The 25,721-nt window shown below is 33.0% G+C and overlaps 1 protein-coding gene across 2 annotated transcripts in view; it reads left to right on the top strand.

Annotated features, from left to right (window-relative positions):
* Adgrl4 (adhesion G protein-coupled receptor L4) overlaps positions 1-25,443 on the top strand; it is a 104,737-nt gene extending 79,294 nt beyond the window's left edge. For both annotated transcript variants that reach the window (XM_046443205.2, XM_046443204.2), the window contains 4 exons: positions 44-110; positions 22,090-22,181; positions 23,529-23,697; positions 24,023-25,443. In XM_046443205.2, the coding sequence (XP_046299161.1) occupies positions 44-110; positions 22,090-22,181; positions 23,529-23,697; positions 24,023-24,085 (391 nt within the window). In that variant the 3' untranslated portion in view covers positions 24,086-25,443. The remainder of the gene's footprint in view (positions 1-43; positions 111-22,089; positions 22,182-23,528; positions 23,698-24,022) is intronic.
* The last annotated feature ends 278 nt before the right edge of the window (positions 25,444-25,721 follow it).

Genomic DNA, 25,721 nt, shown 5'->3' with positions numbered 1-25,721 from the left:
AAAACATATTTATGGACTTTACTGTTTTTTTTTTTTTTTTCAGATGTTGGCTTAGCACAGAAAACAACTTTATTTGGAGTTTCATAGGACCAGCATGTCTAATCATTCTTGTACGTATATATAAAATTGTTATTAAAATTTAAAAAAATTATTAAGGGGTGCTTAAAATTTCCAGCAATCAGGTATTTTATTTTTAAGGAGAAAGGATTTTGAACACTGTACAGTATATGCTTTATTAATATTTTACATATATTGCATTGCAACTGAGAAAAATATATACCTTATAAATTCTAAGCAATTATAATTCATTTGTCCCTTTTGGGGGAGGATTGATTTCTGCATAACATAGGAAAAAGCATTTTACTTATCAGGAGCCTCTTGGTATACTTCAATACTGAGAGTGTGCCAACCAGCTGATAATCTGGTATTGCAGATGTTTATGTTATTTAATCTTTTATCGACGATCGGTCATCTTTGAAGATTAGACTGTCATCTTTATAGTTTTATCATCTTTATGTACCCTGTCATCATAAAGTGATTTTAAACTAAATTGCAACGTCAGAAACAGGAACCCACTATTTCTCAGAAGCAGACAAGTCATATATTGATAGTCCTATTTCAGCAAGGAAGAGGGCCTTTTAATTCTTATTGAAGGTGGTTTCAAACCTACAAATTTGGCAGGTATTATATGTTCCATTCTAAATAAAGACATTTTTATATGTCTCAAGAGCATTTCTAAGTGCTGAAAGTTTTCAACAGCCGTTCTGAATATAATAGTCTGACAATGAATCCGGGAGGTATGACAAGACTCTAGAATGGAATGAATTGTCAGTAGAAGAATTGTGACAATATTTTGGACAACTTTGTTCTATGTTTTGACCAAAAGCTAGCCATAATTTTAATATCCTTTTTCTGTTTTATTCTTTTCCCTGAGTCTTTTATGGTTGCATGAGAACTGATAAGTGGAGAAAAGCTTGAAATGCAAAGCAGAGAATTTTCATCAAGCTTTATTTTTTAATGGTGCGGATAAAATCAAGTGCATTCAGAAATTATACTCCCTAATCATCACAGAAAATTGTTTCTAATTCTCACAATTAATCTAGCAATATTTTAAGCCACTGGGTAGATTTCAGTTAAAACAATTTCAGCTAATTTATTATAACTACAGTATTTTCAGCCCACAAAAGAATACAGACTGAATAGCATCCTGTTCTCCTGTACCCTGGATACTGGGGATTGAATTCAGGGGCACTCAACCACTGAGCCACATCCCCGGCTCTATTTTGTACTTAATTTTGAGACAGGGTCTCACTGAGTTCCTTAGCACCTTGCTTTTGCTGAGGCTGGCCTTGAACTCTCTATCCACTGGCATGTGCACCACCATGCCGAGCTGATATGAGTATTTCGTGTGAAGACATATTACAGATATTCTAACTTTACTGATTATTCAGTAAATTCTTTCCAGCATGGACAATCTCTGATAACTGTTTTATACCAGTAAAAGTTCTATGAAATAATGATTCTTAAAGATTAGGTGAAAAATAGCAGGCTGGAAATTATGCTAAAAACAGGAAAAATGGGAGCATGTTTCTCTCAAGTAAGAAAGGGAAAGTGCTCTCTGAAATAGTTTTTTACTGTTATTTATATAAGTAAAAAGATAAGTTTGGATTATCTTATAGTAAGGTGTTCAGGCTTCAGCTGGGCTTATCTAAAAATGAGTCCTGAAAACTTTCCAGAAGTCTAAATGGACATCATCATACTGTTCCAGGCTGGAGTTAATGAACCAATTTGTCTTCTGTACAGTTGCAGTATGATAATCATCCCCAAGTTAACCAGAAGGTCAGGATACTTAAGAAATGGGCAAGGCACCTCAGTTTTACTCTAAAACTAAATATTGCTTTTATTTATAGTATTTTTTAAATAGCAGAAATTCTTTTTGAAGCAAAGTGAATTAATTAACTCTGGTTATATCCATTCAATACCAATGCTGGAAGGTAGATAATGTGATGTTAAATGATTTTTTTCTCTTGTTCAAGGATAGTTTCTAGTCCAAAGATAAAGTAAAAAAGATTGGGGATCAAATATTTTTGGCCCGACACTTCCCATGGGTCTTACTAAGAGTCAGTAGAAACAGCTGTAGTCCAAAAAGAAGAATGGAGAGAGGGTCTCAAGAACTGATGGCCCAGAGTGAGGCATCCTTGGTTTTTGAGGAAGTGCAATGTCCTCTATAGGAAGTTCTTCTTTTCCCCACCTAGTGAGGAAGAAAATTGGTGCTCCCCATCTCCTGAAGAGAAGGTGAGGAGGGGCACTCCAAAGATGTTGCAGGAAGTGGATCTGACATGGTAAAAGAAAAATGATCATCCTGCTCCCTGATTGCTGGTGGGACTGTAGAACTCCCATGTCTCCTTGGTATATTAGAACAGAGTAGGAGGAACAGTTTTTGGAAAGAGTTTGACATGTGTCTCCTGATTTGAGGCCAAATGTGAACATATAACACCTACTTTTGTCTGGAGTTTCCCTTAGGCTGCATGCTTGCTTTGGAATCCCCAGTAGCAGGAAAGGAAAAAGATATCATATGGTGAGCCTAGGAGTAAATTATGGGAAACGCACAAACTTCAGCTGTTCTATGCACACAGAAAATTTGGAGAAGTAAAAAGGAATTGCACGCCTGCCCAGATCAAATGAAGTTATATACATACACCTAAGGGAAGGGGTTGAATAGAGACACGGAAGCCTCCCTCCGAAGAATAGAAGGGATTAAGATAGAAATGAACTACTATATAAATGCCACAAACTGATATTACTACCTAAGTGGAGACCATTTTATAAGCCAAGAGTATTGACAAGAATAAGAACCAAATTAAACTAAAGCGATGTCCTGAAGCTTCCCCATCACTGATAGGTGACCAGAATTTTCTAGCCCTAAGAGGAGATGAGTTGAGTCTGGACCATGGAAAAAATTATCCAAAAATCAACCAGGCACACTTACTCCAACGGCTCAGTGTATCTGCATGGATACAAACCACGTGTACTCCAAAGTCCTGGGATGAAAAAAGGAGTAAAGACCAGATTTTCTTTTTCATCTAAAATTACTAAAAGCAAAGGCATGTAGATTTGTCAGAGTCTAAAAGGGGAAAAAAACTTGTCTTTTATGTTATAAAACAAGTTAAAAATTTCTTTCTAAAATGGGTTCAGATGTTCAAAATTGATCACTTGACATTTGGGGGATATGAGTTATCTCCTGACTGGAAAATCACCATCATATGTTTGGGAGTATTCTAGTAGGTAAAGATGACAAGACAGATAACTAAGTTCACCATGTTAATTGGGTGCCCTGAATATAATGGACATACCAGAATTATCCCAATCTGCTAGAGTATCAGTGAGAGAGCAAGACAAAACAAATGAAAAAGAACAACATATAATTACATTTAAGTGATACTGGTAAGATGTGGGAGCCACCAGTATAAGTCACCATAAGTATTCAACACAGCTTCATCAGATGGAAGACCTTGTTTATGGGCATAGTGAGTAGTAGATCCTACTTTATAAAAGGAATGGGCAGAGGATTAAAAGGGTGAACGTAAGCTTCTATCAAATAACCCTGTAAGCCTGCCAGATCCCTTTTGAGCAAGAAAGAAGGGCAATTGAAAGCCAGGTCATACCTGACATAAACTAAAGTATCACTGCTACTCTATTATTAGCAAAATTCAAGAATTATCTTTTCATAGATTCTTCACTCCTGAGTCTAGGTTGTCAGTAATTATAAAATTTTTACCTCCATATATAAACTCATCTGTTTCTTCTCCTCCACGTCTATATTCTGTCCTTTGTTTTCTTAAGTGCCTAGTATTAATAAAAATAATAAGCATTTTTTTAAATTTTCATTTTATTGAGTATCCACTACTTTTGAAACACATAGTTAATACTTTAATTCTCAATCTCCCTAAATCACTTATATTTTTATTATGCCATTTTATATTGAAAGAAACAGGTCTTTTGATTCAAGATATTAAGTGATTGGCCTAAAACTATTAGTCTACAAGTAAATGTTGGCATGAAAGCTTGAAACTCTTCCTTGCCTTAATATAGAACCCACCTTTCATTTTACTTCTTTTGCAATTGCCTTCTGATCTATCCTTCTACTCCCATTCTTTCTCATTTCAAGTTAAACTATGCAGAATATACTGCCCAAAACCAAATTCACATAATGGGAATATTAATTTTAATCCATAATAGGTCTGTCCATGGTCAGTATCAAAACATTCTTTGTGTATTAGTATATTCAGTGGTTTAAATACCTCAATGAGAGCTGTTATGTGTGTCGCATTTATGTGTGATTTAATTTCTTTCAAAGAAGAATAAATGGAGGAATAGAGTATTTACACTGCTCGCCCAACAGCTAGTAAAAACCCTAACCAGAACTTCATTCTTGGATTTGAATTCATTGTCTGCTTTCTTAATTCCAGTGCTGCTAGTTCCCCTTTGCCTATAGTTCAATGCTGTAGGCTAGTGTATAAAGTTCCCAGTAACCTGCATATTCTCAGCCTATTTCACACTGCATATCTTCACACCACAATCTCTTCAAGAATTTTATCCTTGTTACACTACTTCCTTTCCCTTGGATGTTTTCTTGATTCCTTGCACTCAATAATCCTGCCACTTACTGCACAGAGTCATGAAAACTTTCTCCAACATGTCCCATAGAAATTTGATTCTAACTCTATACAGTACTTTTTTAAAAATATTTATTTAGTTGTCAATGGACTTTATTTATTTATATGAAGTACTGGGAATCGAACCCAGTGCCTCACACATGCTAGGCAAGCATCCTACCACTGAGCCACAATTCCAGCCCTCTATAGTGCTTTTAATGGTTTATTTTGTAGCACATATTAATTTTCTATGTGCATGACACTATTTTTTGTTAACTCTAGAATATAGAGGTAACTAGAAAGACCTCAGTGATAATTTGTGTATTTTAATGGATCCATTAATAAAATCATAGTAATATATGAAACAGCAAGAAAATACTATGTGATCTTAAGCTATTTGTGAAATCTGTGCCCTGGTTCCTAATAGGTAAATGAAGACAAATAATGTTAGCCCAATACAACAAGATGATAGTAAAAGCAAAAACAAATTTTTGAAAAAGCATCCATTAACAATTAAAAATGGAAAATGTATAGCGATTTGAAGGACAAGCTTATCACCCTTGTATTTTTATCTTTAATAATCAAATGAAATGAAAGACAAATTTTAAAGCCAAAAATGTCATAGCCAAAAAATTATATGCAATTGAATGTGTGCAAGATTGAATATAGAACGTGTGTATGTGCAGATCCTTGACTTTTAAAATATTGGTGAATATGTGACAGCATTTAATTATAGAAAGATACAATTATAATATATGTGCCTATTACTATATAGAATTTGTTATGTCTCAAGTATACTCTGCCAGGAAAAATTAACTAAATAAAGCAAAGAAAAACCATAGAAACCTAATGTAACTAAAGAGCATTTATTTTGTAGAACAAAGATAAAATATAAGTGAACTTTCAATTTTAAATAGATAATCAGTGGCAACATTTTATGGTTTTGGATGAGGGATAAGATTTCTTTTATACTTTTGTTTAAACAAGGCTGGGAAGATTTGTACTCCAGAGAAGAAATCACGATAGAACACTGCAATCTCTTTCATTTTTTTCATGAAATCTTGCATTTCATCTATAGAGTAAGGACTGGGTACCTTAAATTGTATTTGCTTGTTTGTAAGGATGGAGCCTGGGGTATGCCTGATTTGGGATTATAATATAAAAACCCTTTGAGACAACATATAAATGAGTAAAAACAAATTAGTTCAGCACTGGTGGCTTTTTCTACCCCCAGGTATGTTGTTTCAAACAAATATTCAAGGTTTTAATCTACTCTGATAAGTGTTAGCTACTTAGCTATTTGAACAGCAACATTTTCTGCATTGATCATATGAAAGTACTTCCTCAGGTGTTGACTCATTAATATTAAGGGTCTCTTATTCTGAAAAATGAACCAGTGACCCCATTGATTCTATCTATGAATCACTACATTTAAAATTTAAGATTGTAACTCTACATGAAAAGGCCTTTCTATGCTTTTGAAAGAGTGAGCTGTACAAGAAAGAGACTTCTAAATCTTTGTTCAGCAAGCTGCAAACTGAAGATAATTTCTATAATTTTTCTTCAATATTTTTAATCTTTAGTGCTGAATTCTTTCAACAAAAACTACATAAGCTATTAGATTCAAGTACACAAATATAAAAAAGAGTTTGTTAAAATAATTTAACTTTTAAATAGAAATTGAACTTTCCCATAGATATGTTCAGTATTAAAGAATAGAATTTGCCTGATTGAAGCAAATACTAATTAAGCTATGTCCAAATAAGGCATTTCTTTTAAAAAAAATGAGCTTTCATTAGAATTTAAATCAAACTCTTATAATTGAGTGTTGTTATATTGCTACTCTTACATACTTTTTTCAAGATTTGCCCAGAACTTCCTTCACTTTTTGTGGTGGTCTCCTCTATAATTGCTTTTTCTTTGTCTATAATGTCTTCATTCCCTTTCCCCAGGAGATACCTACTGAAACCTACTAAGAATGAATTCCTATGTAACTCTTATAAGACAGGCCATGTCTATGTAGATATTTGTTATGTGACATATTCTGTTTATATTTTTAATTGCACAAATTTTAAAAAATTAAAGGAAATGTAAGTACTACAAAATTGTGTAAAAATTGTGCATGCCATCTTGTACTCATAGTCTAACTATTTCTTCATATGTACTCTGTACCTTTTCAGATCTTGGCTCTGTGTATGTATATATACATTTGACTCCAAATTCAAACTAGGTGAATTATCTGTAACCTATAATATATCTTAGTGATATTTCCTCATTGGCATCTATCATTTTACCATTTTGTAATTGCATATTATGAATGTGCAATGATATTTAACCACTTCCCTAGAGGTGAATATTTAATTTGCTTCCAATGTTACCTTATTACAAATAACATTACACAGATAATCCTTGTTCCAGTACAGTTACATCTATGCATTAAATATAATTGTGAAGAAGGCTTTCTAGAAGTAGAAATGCAAGTAAATGTACAGGTTTTTAAATTACAAATTGCTTTCAAAATAACTTCTTCAATAGACTTTTACACCAATGGAAGGAGAGGATGCTCTTTTTCTGACATTTTGCCATCAATAGATTTTTGTCTACTATGGTGTCCTAATGGCTTAGTTGAATAATATAAATCAATAGAAAGGATGATAGGCCAGGATTTCATAAGAGTGATACAGTTGATGTATTGGAGCAAATCTTTGTTGTGAAGGCTATCCTGTGCATTAGAGGATGCTCAGCAGCATCTCTGGCCTGTATTCACTAGATTCCTGTGGTACCAACACCTAGGCATGGCAAACAAAAACATCTCCAAACACAGCCAAATGTCCCCTGGAGTAAAACTATCTCTGTGCATCTGAACCAGTAGTCTAGACTTGGACATTAAGTACCTCATGTAGGAATGCATTTTGGACTCTTCCACTAATAGACTTAAGAAAAATAATTACAATCAGGGTGTGGACACTATACTTTGGATGGCCACATAAAGTGCTATTAGAAACACTGCCCACTGTAATTTTAAATATTGTGGATAACAGCATCAATATTACAATTAAATATTTTAATTTAATGGCATCACACTTTTTAGGTGCATCTTTCAGTGACCTCTATGGTTCCAGGCACTTTAATTATCTGACCTTTCCCCATATTTTATAATTATAATAAGCATTTCAGTATCTATAACATTTCTTTACTTTTTTTCATGTTATTCTGACCTCCTTGAAAAAAATAGCTAGAATTTTAAAAAAAAATCAATTGGAGTTTTTTTAAAAAACAACAGAGAAAATTACATTGATAGTTTTAATATGTTCTCATATATGGCAGTTATGTTCTTATTATAAATACTTTCAAAAATAGTATCCTTGGGACTCAGTAGAAAATTTCACAAGAATTGAATAACTTTATAGATATTAGAGATCCAAAAATATTTTTTTAAATAGAAATAACTAGTACCTCCTTATGAAGGTAGCTTTATGGTGAAAGGGGAAACACTGTGGATGATGCAAGAGTAATACAGTCATTAGAAGTATTACTCCCCTTATGCTTGTATAATCTTTTAATCTTTCAAAACCTTTTAATATATCTCAGTTAATCCTCAGAGTTTCTCTAATACAATAAAATAAAAATAGTAACAACATTTAGTAAATGATAATGCTTTACTAGATTTTCACACTGTGTACTATAATCTTGACTTATCTGTTTGTAAGTACCTAAAGGGACTCTGCTATTTATAATTTAAAGAACAAATTCCTTAAAAAGTACTGATTACACTAAAGCATATTATGTACATTATTGCATAGCTAACGGATAAAGCCTTCAAGCATCTGTTCACTAAGAATTCATAAAAACACTTAAACTTGACCAAGAGCACCGTGCATGTGCTGATCATCATTAGGGGATCATTTTATCATCCTGAGGGTAACACAGTGCACTTGCAACAGTGAAGCGTTCTTTGAATCAGTCTTTATTACACTTGCAGAATTCTTACTCCACATCTTCTAATGCAAAATAAAACAAAACAAACAAACAAAAAATACATCCTATGGTAACTGATAAAGAAGAGAACCCAACTTGTTCAGTTTTACATGCAGCTTTTAGTCCTTAGAGTTTAATTCACATTTCAGTGGACAATAGCTACCACTATGCCTGTACTGTATTCTATGTAGGTAGAAAGCAAGGCTGCGTGAACTGAAGCAGTGTACTCAGGATCACCCAACCACTGAGTAGCAGGAGCCAGCTCAAGGGTTCGGGCTCACATTCTGCACTGTTTCCTTGCCACATGTCCTTTCAGCTCTCCTTGCACACAAATTTGAAGGGAGTAGATTGTTAGGTTTATGAAAACCTTGTTCCTGCCTTCTGGTTTCCAGAAATGGCTTCAGGATGAGTTGTGGGAGAACTAAAAACTCAGATCTTATAAATATTATTCATAAGCTAGGTACAGTGACACACACCTGTAATCCTAGAGACTCAGGAGGCTGAGGCAGGAGGACTGCAAGTTTGAGACCACTATGGCCAACTTATTAAGATTCCATATCAAAATAAAAAAGGACTAGGGATGTAGCTCAGTGGTAGAGCACTATGGGTTCAATTCCCAGTACCCCCCCACACAAACACATATTTCATAAACTTTAAATTCTCTATTTGACTTGGTGAAGGCAGCAAAATACTTTTTATCTTGTTGAAAATGGAAGAAATAATTGCTAATATAAATATCTCTGCCTCCATTTAGTATTGGTTTACTTAAATGCTTTCTAAGAATCTCCAACAACTAATCAAACTATCCAACTTAAAATTCTGAATGCATCAGAATACAAAGCAATACTTATAGTGTAGGTATTCATTTGCTCTTTTGAATGATATTCATTAATAAGTAACTTTCAATCCATCAAATTATTTAAATTCCACTTTGTTTTTTTCTTGTAGCAAATAATCTGAAAGTTTGAGTTATTACTTCACCCATTTTTCATTGTCCTTCATTTCATACTTCTAATTTGAAGATCTACTTTATTTGAGGAAAAATATGTTCCATTAGATCCTTTAAAAATTCTGTATAAGTTTCTGTAACAGTAACCCTATCAATAAAGACATAATTAAATAAAAGTTTGGGTAGTGTGGAATGAAAATACTTGCAAAATTAGGTACTACTCTTTGGATATTTTGTAGGTCAAAGATTTTATCAAGTATTAATGCTCTCATTAAGTTTGTGTTAGAAATTGAGTGGATACAAATGAAGGAGAGACTTTGCTCTTAAAAAGTATATTAAGGCGATATATATATAGATATATAGATATATAGATAGATATCTATATATATCTATCTATCTATATATCTATATATATATCGCCTTATATATATAAACACCTCTCTCTCTCTTTCTCTCTCTCTCTCTCTCTCTCTCTCTCTCTCTCTCTCTCTATATATATATATATATATATATATATATATATATATATATATATATATATATAAACACCTCTAAGGTAACATATTAGTAAGCTTGAAGTCATGTTTAGAAAATCACATGTGATCATCTTTTCACCCTGCTCCAGTTTATATATTTCTTGGCTTAGCCTTGTTCTTGGGATCAAGTTCATAACCCTTAACACGGCTTATGGTTAGACTGAGCTTATTAGTTTATGTATCTTCAAGATGTAGAACTTTTGAAAGTGAAAGTGGCTGATAAACCACTTCAAGTTTGTTTTATTAATTTGGACTTATAAAACACATTTTCTCCAAAACCCATTTTCAAAACTAGATTTGTTTTTCTTTTTAAAAATAAAAATTACTTGTAACAGAACACCATATGGCTGACAGTATCAGCCATTTGAATCTTTCTTCACTACTTGCAATACACAAAGGAGGTAGCTGTCCCTAACCACACTGATAAGTGTATTTGAATGAAAAGTAAAGCTTATCCTCCCTCTGCACAGGATCAGAAAAGAGAGGTTGAACATTGCTCATTATCTGTCACGACTATCCACATGTGGAAGTCAGAATGATCACTGCACATGTGACTGGTTTACAGGTCCAATGAAACTATATCACAAAATAATGCTGACCAACTGTTGAATAAAAATGTAAACATATCAACACTTTAAGTATTCGATACAATTTAGAAGAACATAATTCTAGATGGTTGTGATAATTGATGCTTGTTAAAAACTCACATATTGGGCTAGGGATATAACTCAGTTGGTAGAGTGCTTGCCTTGCCTTGCAAGGTCCTGGGGTCCTGGTTTCAATCCCCAGAACCACTCCCTCCCCCCAAAAAAAAACATATTGTGCAATTTTTGAAGTATTTTAATTGTTTAATCTAATGCACACAATAAACTTAGTAGATAAGTAGTACTAATATTACCCATGCTTTACATACCAGGAAAGCAAAACACAAAAGAATTCTAAATTGCCCAGGTAACTTCAGTTGGAATTTGAATCCATGAGATGAATATGGCTCTAGAAACCAATTATTCCAGTAATGTTGAAGGTACAAATTTTGCTTTCTTAAAATCATCATATTATATGAAACAGTGGTCTCCATACTTATTTGATTAAATAACCCATCAGTAAAAAGTATATACTTTAATAAGTGTATGTTTGCTTCTTGAAAAAATGTATACATTTGCTAGTGTATACATATAATATATACATTATAAAACATACTTGAAAATATAAATTTCAAGAATGAAAGGTGAAATAACAATATTTAACATATTTCAATATGATCCTCACTAAAACATTAGCATTTCATTTTTAAAAACTAATATATATTGCACTTTAAATACAGCAGTTCAAAGATGTAGATGTAAGTTCACTTTATTTTTTCACTTGGTTTTAATGACTATCAGAGCTGCAACCTCACAAGGATGAATTAAATCCATACTTTCATGTTATTGTGTGGCAGATTTACTCGGAGTTCTCTCTTCTAATACCCATCCCTTCAGTGATGCTTTCCTTTGCTTTTTAAAACAGTATTTCCTGAAAGAGACATACATTTAAATTTATAAAAGAACACTTGCATTTGGCATCATACTGTTTTCCACGTATGGATTCAGTTAACTTACTTCATCATGAGGAACAGAGCTTCTCTTAAAAAGTATGTGATTGTTTTAAACACTGTAACCAGGAAATGTTAAGAGATACTTCTAAACATACAGCACTGACTTTAGAGAAGTTAAGTATTGAACTGTTTTGCATGCTTTAAAATATGATTGAAAACTGGATGTAAATCCATACTTTGATAACTTAACAATTTGAATGTTTACATAATGTGCTATGATGTCTGATTAGATCTCCATGGACTTTAACCTGGCTGACTGGCATGGACTTGTGACATGGAATTGTGACCTAGTCAGCAAATAGCTCACTTGTAGGCTCTTTATCAGTATTAAAAAATAACCCGCAGTGCACCTGAAGACATCTTAAGACTTTGTCCATTTCATTAGGGTTACTTTATTAAAACTACATAATGTGATCTCAAAGTCCCCTTAACAGGCATATATGTAGTACGGCAAGAGGACTAGAAGGCAACATAGGGGGTGAACCTTGCCACCATCAACCAATGGCTCATCTTACATGACTCCATAAGACATAGAGAAAGTGAGGGTACCAGTGTCATTCATATGTTATGTTTTCCCCAGGAAAATCAGTCAGAATTCTGAAATGTTCTTCATTTAGTTTATCTTGGCATCCTACCATGGAGATCAATGGCATGAATCTAAAAACAATACTTGGACTCTACCACAAGTATGGCCTTGCTATTCACCAGCACAGGATAAAGTATCATATTCACAGGAGCGGTGAGGACAGGAGTCTCCAGTAGAGGACTGCTGGCACTGTCCATTAGGTCATCCACTACTAGCAACACTTCAGCCTTGGTATCTTTTTCAGTGAACTTGGTACCAAGTCCAGTGAACACAAGCCAATGCCAAATGGAAAACCCTATCACCATTTTTTTTTAGTAGTTTACTCCTCTCTTTTTAACCACTTCTAAAATTAAGTAACTGTTAGCCACTCATATAAATAAATGTCTACAAAATTAAATTCTTTAAGTTTCTGTAGTTTGATAGTTTATTATAAAGTGTAGTTTGATAGTTTATTATAAAGTGCTCAGGAAGGTAGACTCTATAATGTTAGTTATGAATTTTGGCTCTGCTACTGCCTAATTATAACTTGGGCAAGGTATTTAAACTCTTTTGCCTCTTTTGCCATAAATGTGAAACAAATATAATAATAGCATTGACAACAATAATGGTAATGATAATAAAAGATGAAGAAGTATTAGTGCTCAAAAATATTTTGTTTCTCAATGTTACAGTAGTTTTTAAGTACAAACAAAATGTACATTATCCTAGAACAACTATTTATCCAATCGTACTCTTCTGCAGACAGTGCTTGGTGGGGGAACACTGATATTTTCTAAAGTATAAATCTCAAGGGATCATTGCAGTATGGCAAAAACTGTAATATCCCACAGTGTTCTATTAAGGATCCTCTCCTCTTGTGATATTTATAATCAATTTCAATACATCTATTATGTTTTCAAATTGTGTCAAATATTTTGACATGTTTCTAGTTACTCAACATTTTTTTCTTATGATTGTAGACAATGTCCCCATTTTTCTGCAGTTATTCCCTTCCAAGATAGGGTAGACTCAGCAGAGGAATATAATTTTGTTCTTAATAATCCCAAGGCTGCTAATTCTGAGCCATGTAAGTGCTCTAAGTTTCATGATGTTGAGAGATACTTCCTAGCAGTGTTGCACAGGTATATGTGGGGGAAGAACTTATTCCTGGTTCTTCATGATTCTGTCAATAGGTCAAGAAACTCTGCAGCACCAAATTATGTGAATTTTATGAAATTTATACTAATGCCATTTTACACCAAAGCTCTGTCAATTTTATTTCTAACCACTACTCTATTAACAAAAGCTGTTTAGTCAGTGTGAGCCCAATTCTTTGCTTCCTGGCCCAGCTCCACCATGCACACCAAAGGGAAAGAGTTCTGCAAAGTTGGACGTAGTCTTTACTGGACTCAATTTTTTCATTTGCCCTTTCATCCATTGAGTGACTATGGAATATTTTATTAATCTTAACATATACATATATATTTCACAACAGTTGAAGCATCTGAAAAATCTCCCCCTCATCGTTTGAGATGCCTTTTCACACGGCTAGATATCAGCCCATTGGAAAGCGTGACAGCATTGGGGTTTTCCACTAGGTCAGTATTTTCAGTTATAAAAAGAAGAAGATGTAAATTTGAGATTCACAAATTCACCAATATTGGATGCTCAATTAACTTGAATTTAGGATATACAATCAATTATGTAAGGTCCAATTATTATAGGGAACATGCTTATATTAAAATATTATTCAATGTATATCCAAAATTTGAATTAACTGGTATCCAACATTTGTATTTACTACATCTGGCCATCCTATGAAGAAAAGTATTATACAGAAGAAAGTGTGGTAGGTACTTAAAAGTACAAGATGCAAATATGACTTCCTGAAAAAGAAATCGTTTATGAGTTTTAATTGTCATCTTTTTTTTTTAAGAAACATGGAAGAATCCATGAATAATGAAGAAATCTTTATATAAATTGTCTACTCATCAAATGTAAAACATCAATAGTAGATAAGTTAAAAGAGTCTTTATTTTAAAATGGATTTAAAATTCTTATTTAAGAATATTAAATACTAATTATTGCATATTTTGTTCCACATGCATAATGTACATATAATATATATGTATAATGTGTATGTATGTGAACATATTTAGATTTCCATGTTGCACTATCTGTATTTATTTTCTCTTGCTACCATAATGAATAGCATAATTTACCAGTTTAAACAACACAAACTTATGATCTCACAGTTCTGTAGCTCAGAAGTCTGGGAACATCATGGCTCAGTTGGTTTCTCTGCTTAGAGGGAGGGCTTAAATCACTGGCTAAACTCACCGGATCAGTTTTTCTAGAGATTTTGCAGGAAATTTATTTCCATGTTCTTTTAGGTTGACAGCCAAATTCAATTCCATGTCATTGAAGGACTGAGGCTCCATTTTCTTGCTGGATGTTTCATGGGTTGTTCTTAGTTTGTAGAAGCCTCCCGTATTTCCTAAAACTTGGCCCGTTTGTCTTCAAAGCCAACAAACATCTAGTGGGGTCTTTCCATGCTGCAATTCTCTCTACTTGCATTTCTCCACTTCTGCCCCATCTTTCCTGCTCTCCCTTATGCTAAATCTTTTCTGCTTTAAGGGCTCATGTGGTTATATCCAAAGGAAATGATTCACAATCATCTCTCTTAAAGCCCATAATTTTAATTCTATTTTGCAAAATCCCTTTTTAAAATATTGACAGATTTTAAGATTAGAATGTAGACTATTTTTTGAGGGGGTACATTATTCTGCTTACCACACCCCCAATTTTTCAGATACTCTATGTGATTGACATCGAAACTAAGGCATTTAAAGGGATGATTCCAAACAGAAGACAAAGCTTCATCTATTTTATTCCAGTTTGAATTATGCACAGTTAATAGAGCATACTTTTTAAATTTTGATGCTTCAATCAATAGGTCCCTCACTATTTGTACAGTGGTCTAAAAATTGAGAATGGATAGTTATTTTATATGACCCCTTGGTAGCCCAGTTGAAACCCACCCTTTGTTCATGGAAGATGCAGTTTGTCCTAAGCCAGTTAGTTTAAAGGCAATAAAACTATTTAAAAAGACATATAAGTTCGTATCATGACACATTCTTAAATGAACCAGATTTCATTTGATGTATTTGAAAAATTAAAGCATGGATCTAAAAGTGCTGTAAAAGAAATTTTCTCATTCTTTTTGGTAAGATCTGACAAGGGCATATAGATGGTTTCATTAATTATTGAGAAACAGACTAAGAAAATGACTGACTGGGATGCTTCATCTGGAAGTCTGAGTTTGGGGCCCTTGGATTGTCTGTACCTGAAGGTCTAATCCTTCAGAATTAGCTCATGCATTTCCACTGACTCATCTACTTCGATTTCTTGTATTCAAAAAATAAGGCTCTTAAAAGTTTTTAACACACCATCAAACAACAGAATGTGTTTGCTAAACTGCATCTACCTGAAGTTCAAAAACAGATCTCTGTATATATAAATATCAGTTACGATGAAGCAAGAGAAATTATTTCAAATTTAAAATATTGTTTTTTTCTCTAGGATTAAGTGTTCATGGTTTCAAATGATTATTTTTTTCTTCACAGCTATTTTCATTCTTTTCTGTATTTTAAAGTGCAGTAATAAATTTCAGAATCCTTACGATTCCTATCTAAGGTCCTTGTCCTGCTTATTCCTGTAAAGGTATCACAGACTCCTAGATAACACTCTAAAAGTGTGTTTAAAAATTGAGACAAAATAGTAACGAATGAATGTTTGTTTTCAAGTCATCGATTAGCCTCTGTGCTTCTGTGACACTAACATTTGGAGATAAATAATGAAGGAACACAGCTGACAAAGTAAGCACACATAGCTAAACACCAGTAAGCAAAACATATTGTCTTGAAGACACCATTTTCTCTTCTTTTTTTTTTTTTCTCTTTTTCTTTTTGTGGTGGTGATGGAGGAGGAGCTGAGCATCTAACCTAGGGCTTCAAGTATGCCCAGCACACTCTTTACCCCTGATCCATAACCCCAACTGCAAAGGCATTGTTTTCTTAAGGTGATATCTCCTGTTTCAAAAAATGACTCAAGTACTCAAGTCTGCTGTTAAGATGTAGCCACTGTCATGAAGTGGAGTGCTAATAATATCTTTCCAACTGTTCAACCTGAAATATAGATTTTTTAACTATTCTCAAAGCTATTGCCTCTCTGGGTTAATTGCAAACTATTTTGGGGGGTTGTTGTTTTTTTTCCAGAAATAATTTTAATTCTATATAATTTTGTTTTGAGCTATTTTTTCTTGTCTCATTTCAGGCCGTTTTTACTTACTTCATACAACTTTTCCTTTCCAAAATATGCTTTCCATGAAAATATAGAGTTTTAACTTAATTTTGACATAATGTCATGTGCCTTTAGATGCCTTTAAGTGATACTGATTATTCATATATGGTTTTTGGCTCTGTTAGAAAACGGATTTAAAGTAGCTTATCTATTTATGGATAAAGAAAAAAATGCAAGCAATGTAAAAGGAGCAAATGTAGATTTTACCAATCACCTCAGATTTGCTGGATCATATGACCCAATATCGTACTATAATATTCAGCAAATTTGAGACAACTGAACAAAATTCTAAATAATAATTTTGAAAAAATTATTATTCTAGTAAAAATCATTACTATTCTGATAATTTTTTAAAAGATCACTTTGACTTTTATTAAGTGGTAAGGAAAACTTTATTTAGGGCTATTGTGATAGATGTCAAAACTGGCAGAAAGGGAGAAGGATTAGCTTAAATCTCAAAGCAGTAAAGACAGCTGGGGATTTATAGCCTGGGAACATGTTGAGGGTGATGGGATAATTACTAAGAGACATCAAGGGTAGGGGGAGTTTTTGCTAAACTGACTTAATAAGGTTCTTGCTGAACAGCAGCCTGGAGAGATCAGATATCAGTGATGAGAGATGAGTAGTTTGATTACATATTGAGAGTGATCAGATATCAGAGGAAGGAAGATTATCTGTAAACTGACTTAGCAGGATTACTTACGAAACTGGTCTCTACAAGGATGGACAGTGAATCCCATCGTCAAGGCTTAGTTAAGAAGGGGCTGAGAGGAGCCTGTCTAACATCTGGTCAAGGGGACAACCTTTGTCAGTTTCCAGTAACTAAAGCAAAGGAAGAAAGTGTTGTCATATGGAGTTTGCATTGTCCAAAAATAGTAAATACCCATCATTCTCTCCACTTCCATAGAATTTAACTCAGGTCTGACTTCATAATTTGCATTGTCAGCTTTTTAATAAAAATACTCTGAAAGCTCTATGTAAGTAAAATGGCATTTAAACCAAAGCAGTGAGGGAATGACCATGGCAATGCTTTGGAAACAAGCAAATACAGCTGCCTGGGGGCGTGCTTGGTGTGCTGGAGGAACAGCAAAGAATCAATGTGAGCAGACTGAGGCAGAAGGACCTGAGGAAAGAGGAATTCCAGAGACCATGTCATTTCAGGCCTTTCAGATCAGTCTTGAGATCTTTGGCTTTAACTCCAAATGAGATGGGTAGCCACTAGAGGATCTAAAATATGGTCAGACATACATTTTAAAAAGATCAGGGTACCTGCCTAGAATTTCAGCAACTTGGGAGGCTGAAGCAGGAGGGTCACAAGTTTGGGCCAGCTTCAGGAAGTTAGCAAGGCCCTCAGCAACTTAGCAAGACCTGGTCTCAAAATTTTTAATTTTTTTTATAACTGCAAGATAGCTCAATGATAATGTGCCCATTGGGTTCAATCCCCAGTGCCAAAAAAAAAATTAAAGTAAAAAGATAAGGCAGAGTACTGTGATGAAATAGATTGTAAGAAGGTAAGGATGGCAACAAGGAGATCTGTGGGGAGGCTTTTGCAGTAGCCCAGGGGAGGCATCATGATGACCAGTTTCAGAGTAGTAGTTGTGAAAGTGGGTAAGTATTCTTCATATTTTGAAAGCTTTTCGAAGGTAAAGATGAAAAGTTGGCTAATGGATATGCCTTGAACCAGAAAAATTAGATAACTTGCATTAGTGAACAAAATAAAGCAGCAAAAATGAGTTGGGGGGAAGAACAGTAGTTTGTTTTTTTGACATTTTTAATTCACAATGACTATTAAAATTCCAAGTGGAGGAATCAGATTGGATCTAGGTACATATGGTATTTTGGACCATTGGGTCTGATAACATAAAAAGTGAGTGAACAAAATAGATCTGGAAAGCAATGTGGAGATTCCTTAGAAAACTTGGAATGGAACCACCATTTGACCTAGCTATCCCTCTCCTCAGTCTATACCCAAAGGACTTAAAATCAGCATACTATCATAACACAGCTATATCAATGTTCACAGCAGCTCAATTCACAATTTCTAAACTGTGGAATCAACCTAGTGCCCTTCAATAGATTAATGGATAAAAAAAAAACAACTGTGGTATGTATACTCAATGGAATATTACTCAGCATTAACAGAGAATAAAATTATGGCATTAGCAGGTAAATGGATGGAGTTGGAGAATATCATGCTAAGCAAAGTAAGCTAGTCCCCATAACCAAAGGCATACTCTCTGATTAGTGGATGCTGATCCATAATGGGCAGGGGGGGCATGGGAAGAATGAAGGAACTTTGAATTGGGCAAAGGGAAGTGGGGAGGGGAGGGGATATGGAAGTAGGTGAGATGTTGGAGTGAGATGGACCTCATTACCCTAGATACATGTACAATTGCAAAAATGGTGCAGTTCTACATCATGTACAATCAGAGAAATGAAAAGTTGATGAAAAGTTGTGCTCCATTTGTGTACAATGAAATGAAATGCATTCTGTTATCATGTATAACTAATTAGAAAAAAATTTTAATGTTAATATAAAAAATAAATTGGATCCATGACCAAGGTTCCAAGTGATCGCTTATTTTCTCTATACTGTTTTCCCCTGTCTCTTCTGGTTGTTCAAGATTGGCTTAGAAGGCCTATTTTCCATTGATGTCCCTTCTGTTCTTTCCTGTTGCTGGGCAAATGCCCACTGTGTGCGGACCTTACTGAATTGTATTGCACTTGCCTATTGACTGGTCATCTCCATTATAGTCCATGTTTCTTAAGGAAAAGGCCCACGGTGCATTCAAAACTCTTGAATGAAAGAATAAATAAAAAATCTTTGCACTTAAAAGGTAAAATCTGAGTGATATTTGTCCCTGCCAACCTCACCCACCACAATGCATGCTACTTTACTTTTGTTCACTAACAAACTAGCCATCTTTATCAGCTGTTTAAAAGGAAGACACTTTCTCAACTCCCTCAAGTCTCTTGGCTTTTTTCTGTGCTGTTCCTCATGGAAAATCTTTCACCCTCCATTCTTTGATCTTCTAATGCCTTATAATTCATGAGGTCCTGGAAGTCCTAAGAGAGTGTACTTCCTGAAACTTCATGCTAATCAACCTCAGTCTTCTTTTTTGTCTCTCCTAACAGTCCATATTTGTGAATTAATATCATAGTTTAGGAATTTACAAACATCTCTGATTACTTATAGAGTCTTTTCCTTACTTGAATCTATGAAAACAAAAGATCGTGTCAATTTTATTGATTAATATGTATGTACCAAGCCCTCACTACTGTAGTACTTATTAGATCCTTCAGAAAGTTCTTAGAATAAATAAAAATTTATAATACATATGTTTATATTATTATCCATGTATATAAGCAATATAACCAATGTATATGTAATTTTTTTGATTATATAAAACTGTAACACCTTTTGATAAAAATGCTTTAATTTATTTTTTCTAACTTTTGGAAAAACATGAGCTTATGGAATAAGAATTAGCCTCCTACTTGCCTTGTAGCACCTGGATTTTATAAGTATGTAAATATTTTCCCTTTTTACAGAAAAATTAATGCACTTTCCAGATCTGGACCTCCCTCAGGGAATGTTCCCTTTCCTCTCTTCAATATTTTAGCATGTGATATAGAAAAGTACGTCCAAAATGTGTAAGCTGTTTTCCATATTCCGTTTTAACAACAACAACAAAAAGTCTAGGAAACTTTAGAAAATATTTTAAATTACTAATTTAAGTGGAAAATTGTAGATCTATAAAACATTTTTAATCATTTAAAGTTATTTTATCTTACAGCTGTTTCTTGGTTGAGATAACAAATTCAATATAAAAACCTCATAAAAATTATTTAAAGATTTTTCAAACCAATAGTGATTCGGCATACACTTTTATACTAACCGAACTTGAAACATTTATATTATTTAAAAATACAAATGCATTTTTTGTAAAATTAAGTACAGTTGTTTCTAAATTTATACCAAATAGCTATAGCTATTGAAACCTAGAAAATAGTAAGTATTTCTCTTTTGTAGGTATTAAAGAGTTTATAAAATTAAATATTATTAAATTGTCACTTCAGTTAATTATTTGAACATACAAATAGGGCAAAACTATTTCAACTAATTCAATTTAAATTATACTTTATCTCTCCTTTGCTATTGCTAATGTCTTTTCTTTGTATGGAAGCATTAGTGTAATTAGAGTTAATTAATCATATAATTAGAAGTAATAGACAGTTAGAAACAGAAAGAAAGTACTAGACCCCTTATTTCTCTAAGATTTCCTCTCAAGGACTCCCCATAGAGAAATGACAACATGAAAATCTCCGATCCATTATTTTATATGCTTTTTATAATAATAATCACCTAATCTAATTTTGAGAAGTTATATAAACTCCTTAAATATAGGAAAAAAATAGTTTTGTATAGCAATAAGCTTCTAAATTACTAGTAGAATTAACAGAAAATTATAACATTGTGCTTGGCTGCTGTCATTTCAAAATGGCTTTTGAAAAATCTGTTTGAATTAATAAAATACATTCAATAAATGATTAATCTGATAATATTTCCATAGTACTTAATATTTTAAATGACTAGCATTCTTATATTAGAATAGATATACATTCAAAGCATACCTCTCATTTAATCCTCTAACACTGCAAATATAACTTGAAATTTCCAAAACCATAGGAAAAAGAAGGAAAAGAAGAAGAAGTTTCGTAATGTGGTCACATTGAGAAGGGTAAAAACACTACACATTCTATTTAGCCCATACTATAAAATATAAATAGAATGTGTTTATTAAAATTTATTTGCCTCCCAACAAATATTTATTTCATGGACTGATACATTGAAACCTTTAAGGTTAAATCTGGGGAAAGGAAATCTCAATATAAATATAGAAGAATTATCCAGATGAACCAGAAAAAGAAAATACATTCAAAAAAAAAATTAGCAATAGAAATAGAGATGACTTGTTGAGTTTTCTAATGTGCTTTCAATTTTTCTTTTCCTGACTAAAGTTTTTAAGAGCTGAATTATTTCTAATAGTTTTCCTTAAGGAAACAGTGAATAAAATTTACTTCCTCCAGTGTTTATGAAGCTTTCCAATCAAAATTTGTCTTATATTGTTTATGAGTCATATTACTGGCAAGAGATGATACTCATCAATATGTAGATGTTGTTGTATCAATTAATGAAGTTTCTTGAACCAGCAGCTTAGCCCAAACTAGCAATTGCACTACTACCTTATGCACTAACAAACAATGTTCAGTGATATTGTAAAGATAAGCCACACTTGCCTATCAGAGGGTTTATACAGTGTAATATATGAAAATATGTTTTTTGGTTTCTCTTATTGAAATCTTTACTACTTATTTATTTCCTTTGTGTGTAAACAGTTTATTATGAAAATAATCTAATTTATGAAATTAATGTATTTTTGCAGGTTAACCTCTTGGCTTTTGGAGTTATCATATACAAAGTCTTTCGTCACACTGCTGGGTTAAAACCAGAAGTTAGTTGCTATGAGAACATAAGGTTAGTGTTTCTTGATGCTCATGAACTTTAGTAATTAAAAGATTAAGTAGCTTGAAGTATCAATAATTTTTGGAATTACTGTTTTTATTAATTGATTGGTTCACACTTCCTTCACCATATTTAAAATACTTATTGGTAAAAATATTTAATGTATGTAATTAGACTGTAAATACCACAGATTAAACAGTAAGTGAAGGAGTCTTTTCAAATATATTTCCTTTTGAAAGGGAAGAGATGATGACTATGTTTTAAGGCAAAAAAAATAGGCCTTAAAATTTTCTTTTATAAAACATTTCTCAGTACTTAGTCAATTTTTCTTTTTCGTAATTCCTTTTGCATTTTGCCATGATTTTTTTTCTTTAACCCTCTCTCTTTAAAACTGATTTATTGAGACCTCAAAAATGGTTTGTTCAGGAAAAGCTGAAGTGTACTATAGGGAACAAGGGAAACAGCTGACTGTTGGTGTTGCTTGGGAACACTCCTGTAGTTTCAATCCTCACCCAAGATTTATAGTGGGGATTTAGCAAATGTTTGATCGATTACTTTCTTTTAGTCTTCACCATTCATAGCTTCATGTTGTGTGCTGGTTTTAATAAAGTTGAAAATGACTCATTTTCTGGGGCACATTGCTAAAACACCTTCTGCAGTAAAGAATGATTGGATTGAAAATGAATGAGAATAATCACTAGTTACTTCATGTTCAACACACTGCCTTCAGTGAGCAGGATTGAATATTATACTACCCAAAGTCAGGGGCAATCAGTTGAAAATATGTAAGTCTGAGTATATTTTTTCTATAATTTTTAAAAAATCAGTACTCTGACATCAGTTTATTTTGAGTTAACTACATTGCAAAAGCAGTTTCATATTCTACACTTTTCCTCCTAAACCTAAATGAAAAAGAGAAGCCTCCTTTGATGCCATGGCTATGTGCTGACCCAAGACCACACTCAGTATAATTTTCAAAGTTTCTTGGGAAAAATACTTCTTGATAGATATATTTTATCTTTGGGAACTAACTGACATGTTACATTTGAAATCAAAGCATACCCACTGAAGTATAGCATATAAAAATGTTTTAAGATTAAGTAATTCCTGTAAAAATGCCATATTTTTATAGTGGGACTTTGAATTTAGAATCACATCCTGCCTCAGTGCAGTAGCAGACCCTTAAGACTGTCCCATCTAAGTACAGCACACACTTGTCAGTTTCAAAGTCATCAATGGTCTTTGTCAAAGATTTCTTGGTTTTGCAAACAATTCATTTCCCATACACTTTAAGGAATTTGAAAGATGCAGGGAATATACTTGGCTTTCTTAATGGAAACCTTCCAAACACATTTACAGGTCCTGTGCAAGAGGCGCCCTTGCTCTGCTGTTCCTTCTTGGCACTACCTGGATCTTTGGGGTTCTCCATGTAGTGCATGCATCTGTGGTCACAGCTTACCTCTTCACAGTCAGCAATGCCTTCCAGGGCATGTTCATTTTCTTATTCCTGTGTGTTTTATCTAGAAAGGTAAGCAATTTATTATTTTGCCAACACCATAATACATTTACGTAGCATCAGCTAACAATTGATAGAAAGTTCATATTCTCATAGATTTATGACATAACTTTATTAATGAAATATAATGCATTTTAGAATTAAAAGAGAACACTAGGGAAGTATGCTTTTTAAAAATTGCTATTAGATATGTGAATATAGATTAATTATTAAATTCTGATAATCAGAAGATAATAATGCTTTAGAAAACCAAATACAGTTTGTGATTTGAATATAATTTGATATGATTGTCATGATTACGATTAACATGTCTTCTTTTCATTTTCTTTTTTTCAAGATTCAAGAAGAGTATTATAGATTGTTCAAAAATGTCCCTTGTTGTTTTGGATGTTTAAGGTAAACATGGAGAATTATGGATGATAATAGCTGAAGGAAACCAAAAATCCAAGCTATGGATGACCAATGCATAAAAATGACTCAGTCCTATTCGCCAGTGATTAATCATTAGATGATCACAATTTTTAAATCAGTTTTTCTGTTTACAGTCTAAGAAATATAGATAATAGGAGATAAAATAACATACCATGTAGTTATAGTATGTTTTCCTACATGCCTTAGTTAGTTATGTCAAAAATAGTATTGCAGATATTTGGAAAGTAATTGGTTTCTCAGGAGTGATATCACTGTGCCCAAGGAAATATTTTCTTTCTAACACAAGAAATATATGAATGTCCTGAAGGAAACCACTAGCTTGATATTTTTGTGACTCATGTTGCCTTTGAAACTAGTCCCCTACCACCTTGGTAATAAGCTCCGTTACAGAAAAAGGAACATAAGAGAATGAAGGGGCAGAATATGAATCAGCAAAAAGGAAATGGCTGTTGTAACAGTGAAATGTACTTTGAATAAACATGCTTTTCTGTAAACTAGATGAGAGACTTTTGAGGTAAAATAAATAATTGAATAAAAATCTCTTACCATTTTGTGAATTGCTCTGAACTTAAAATTTCTACGAAAACAACTTAGACCTCTATTTGCTATATCCATTTTCTTTTATAATATTCTAAGAAATAACTCCACAAGTGAAAAAAATCTATTTTTAAGTTAACATTAGATTGAGGTATATGGTATTTCTATACTTATTTCATAGATTGTAACTTCAGATGCATAATCAGTAAAATATAAAAGTGTCAAAACATAATGTTGTTATGCCTGGAAGTGTAAAAATGGTATGTATAAAGCTGAAGGATTTTGTTCTATAACTTTTTAGTGTAGTGAAATTATCCTATCATGGTAGACTAGTACATTTGAATGCTTTATTATTTTTAATTTTAGAAATACTATCATTCACATTGCAATAGTCCCTTTTAATTTAAAGGGCATTGTAAATATGAAAGTATTCATAAAGTGAATTGCTATTTTTTTCTGTTCAGAAAAGTACACATTTAAAAATGTTATTTATAACAAAGAAATCACTGAGAACTGTAGAAGTTTTCACAGTGGATCTATTTTCTAACAGTTTTCTATTATCTATTAAAGCAAATCTGCTTCAATGTATGGCTTCTATCTATTCTCAAATCTTCTTATTAAAATGTAGAAGCAGTGAGTTTATTTCAAAAGGTTGTAATTGTTCTGTACCTACCAGCCTGTAAAAGTGTATCAATATACTGAATATTGTGATTTTATATCATTTCCTTTAGCTATTAAAATGAAGTTTGTCAAATTTTGCTCTAACAAATAAAATGTTACCTAAATGAAGCAATTCTGTTCCTGCTTCTCTAAAATTTCTCAAGAAAGATGATCTACCTGCCAAGGTCTTTTTTATGCTTTTAGAGATTCCTATGAATAACTTTTAATTATAATTTCTTACTATCTAAGCCTGTGACCTATTATTATCATTGTCCTTACAGACTAGTTTTAAAAGGAATGTAATATTGAAAAACTAATCTATTCAATCAATGTATACAAAACCATGCATGGTAGGCAGAACACAGGCCTTCCAAAAACATTCACATCCTAACCTTCAAAACCTGTGA

Source organism: Marmota monax, unplaced genomic scaffold, assembly GCF_021218885.2.
Source record: "Marmota monax isolate L192 unplaced genomic scaffold, Marmota_monax_Labrador192_F-V1.1 WCK01_AAM20220418_F8-fsc00046, whole genome shotgun sequence".
NCBI lineage: Eukaryota > Metazoa > Chordata > Mammalia > Rodentia > Sciuridae > Marmota > Marmota monax.
Note: the sequence above shows the minus strand (reverse complement) of the source record. Positions and strands in the feature narration are given on the sequence as shown.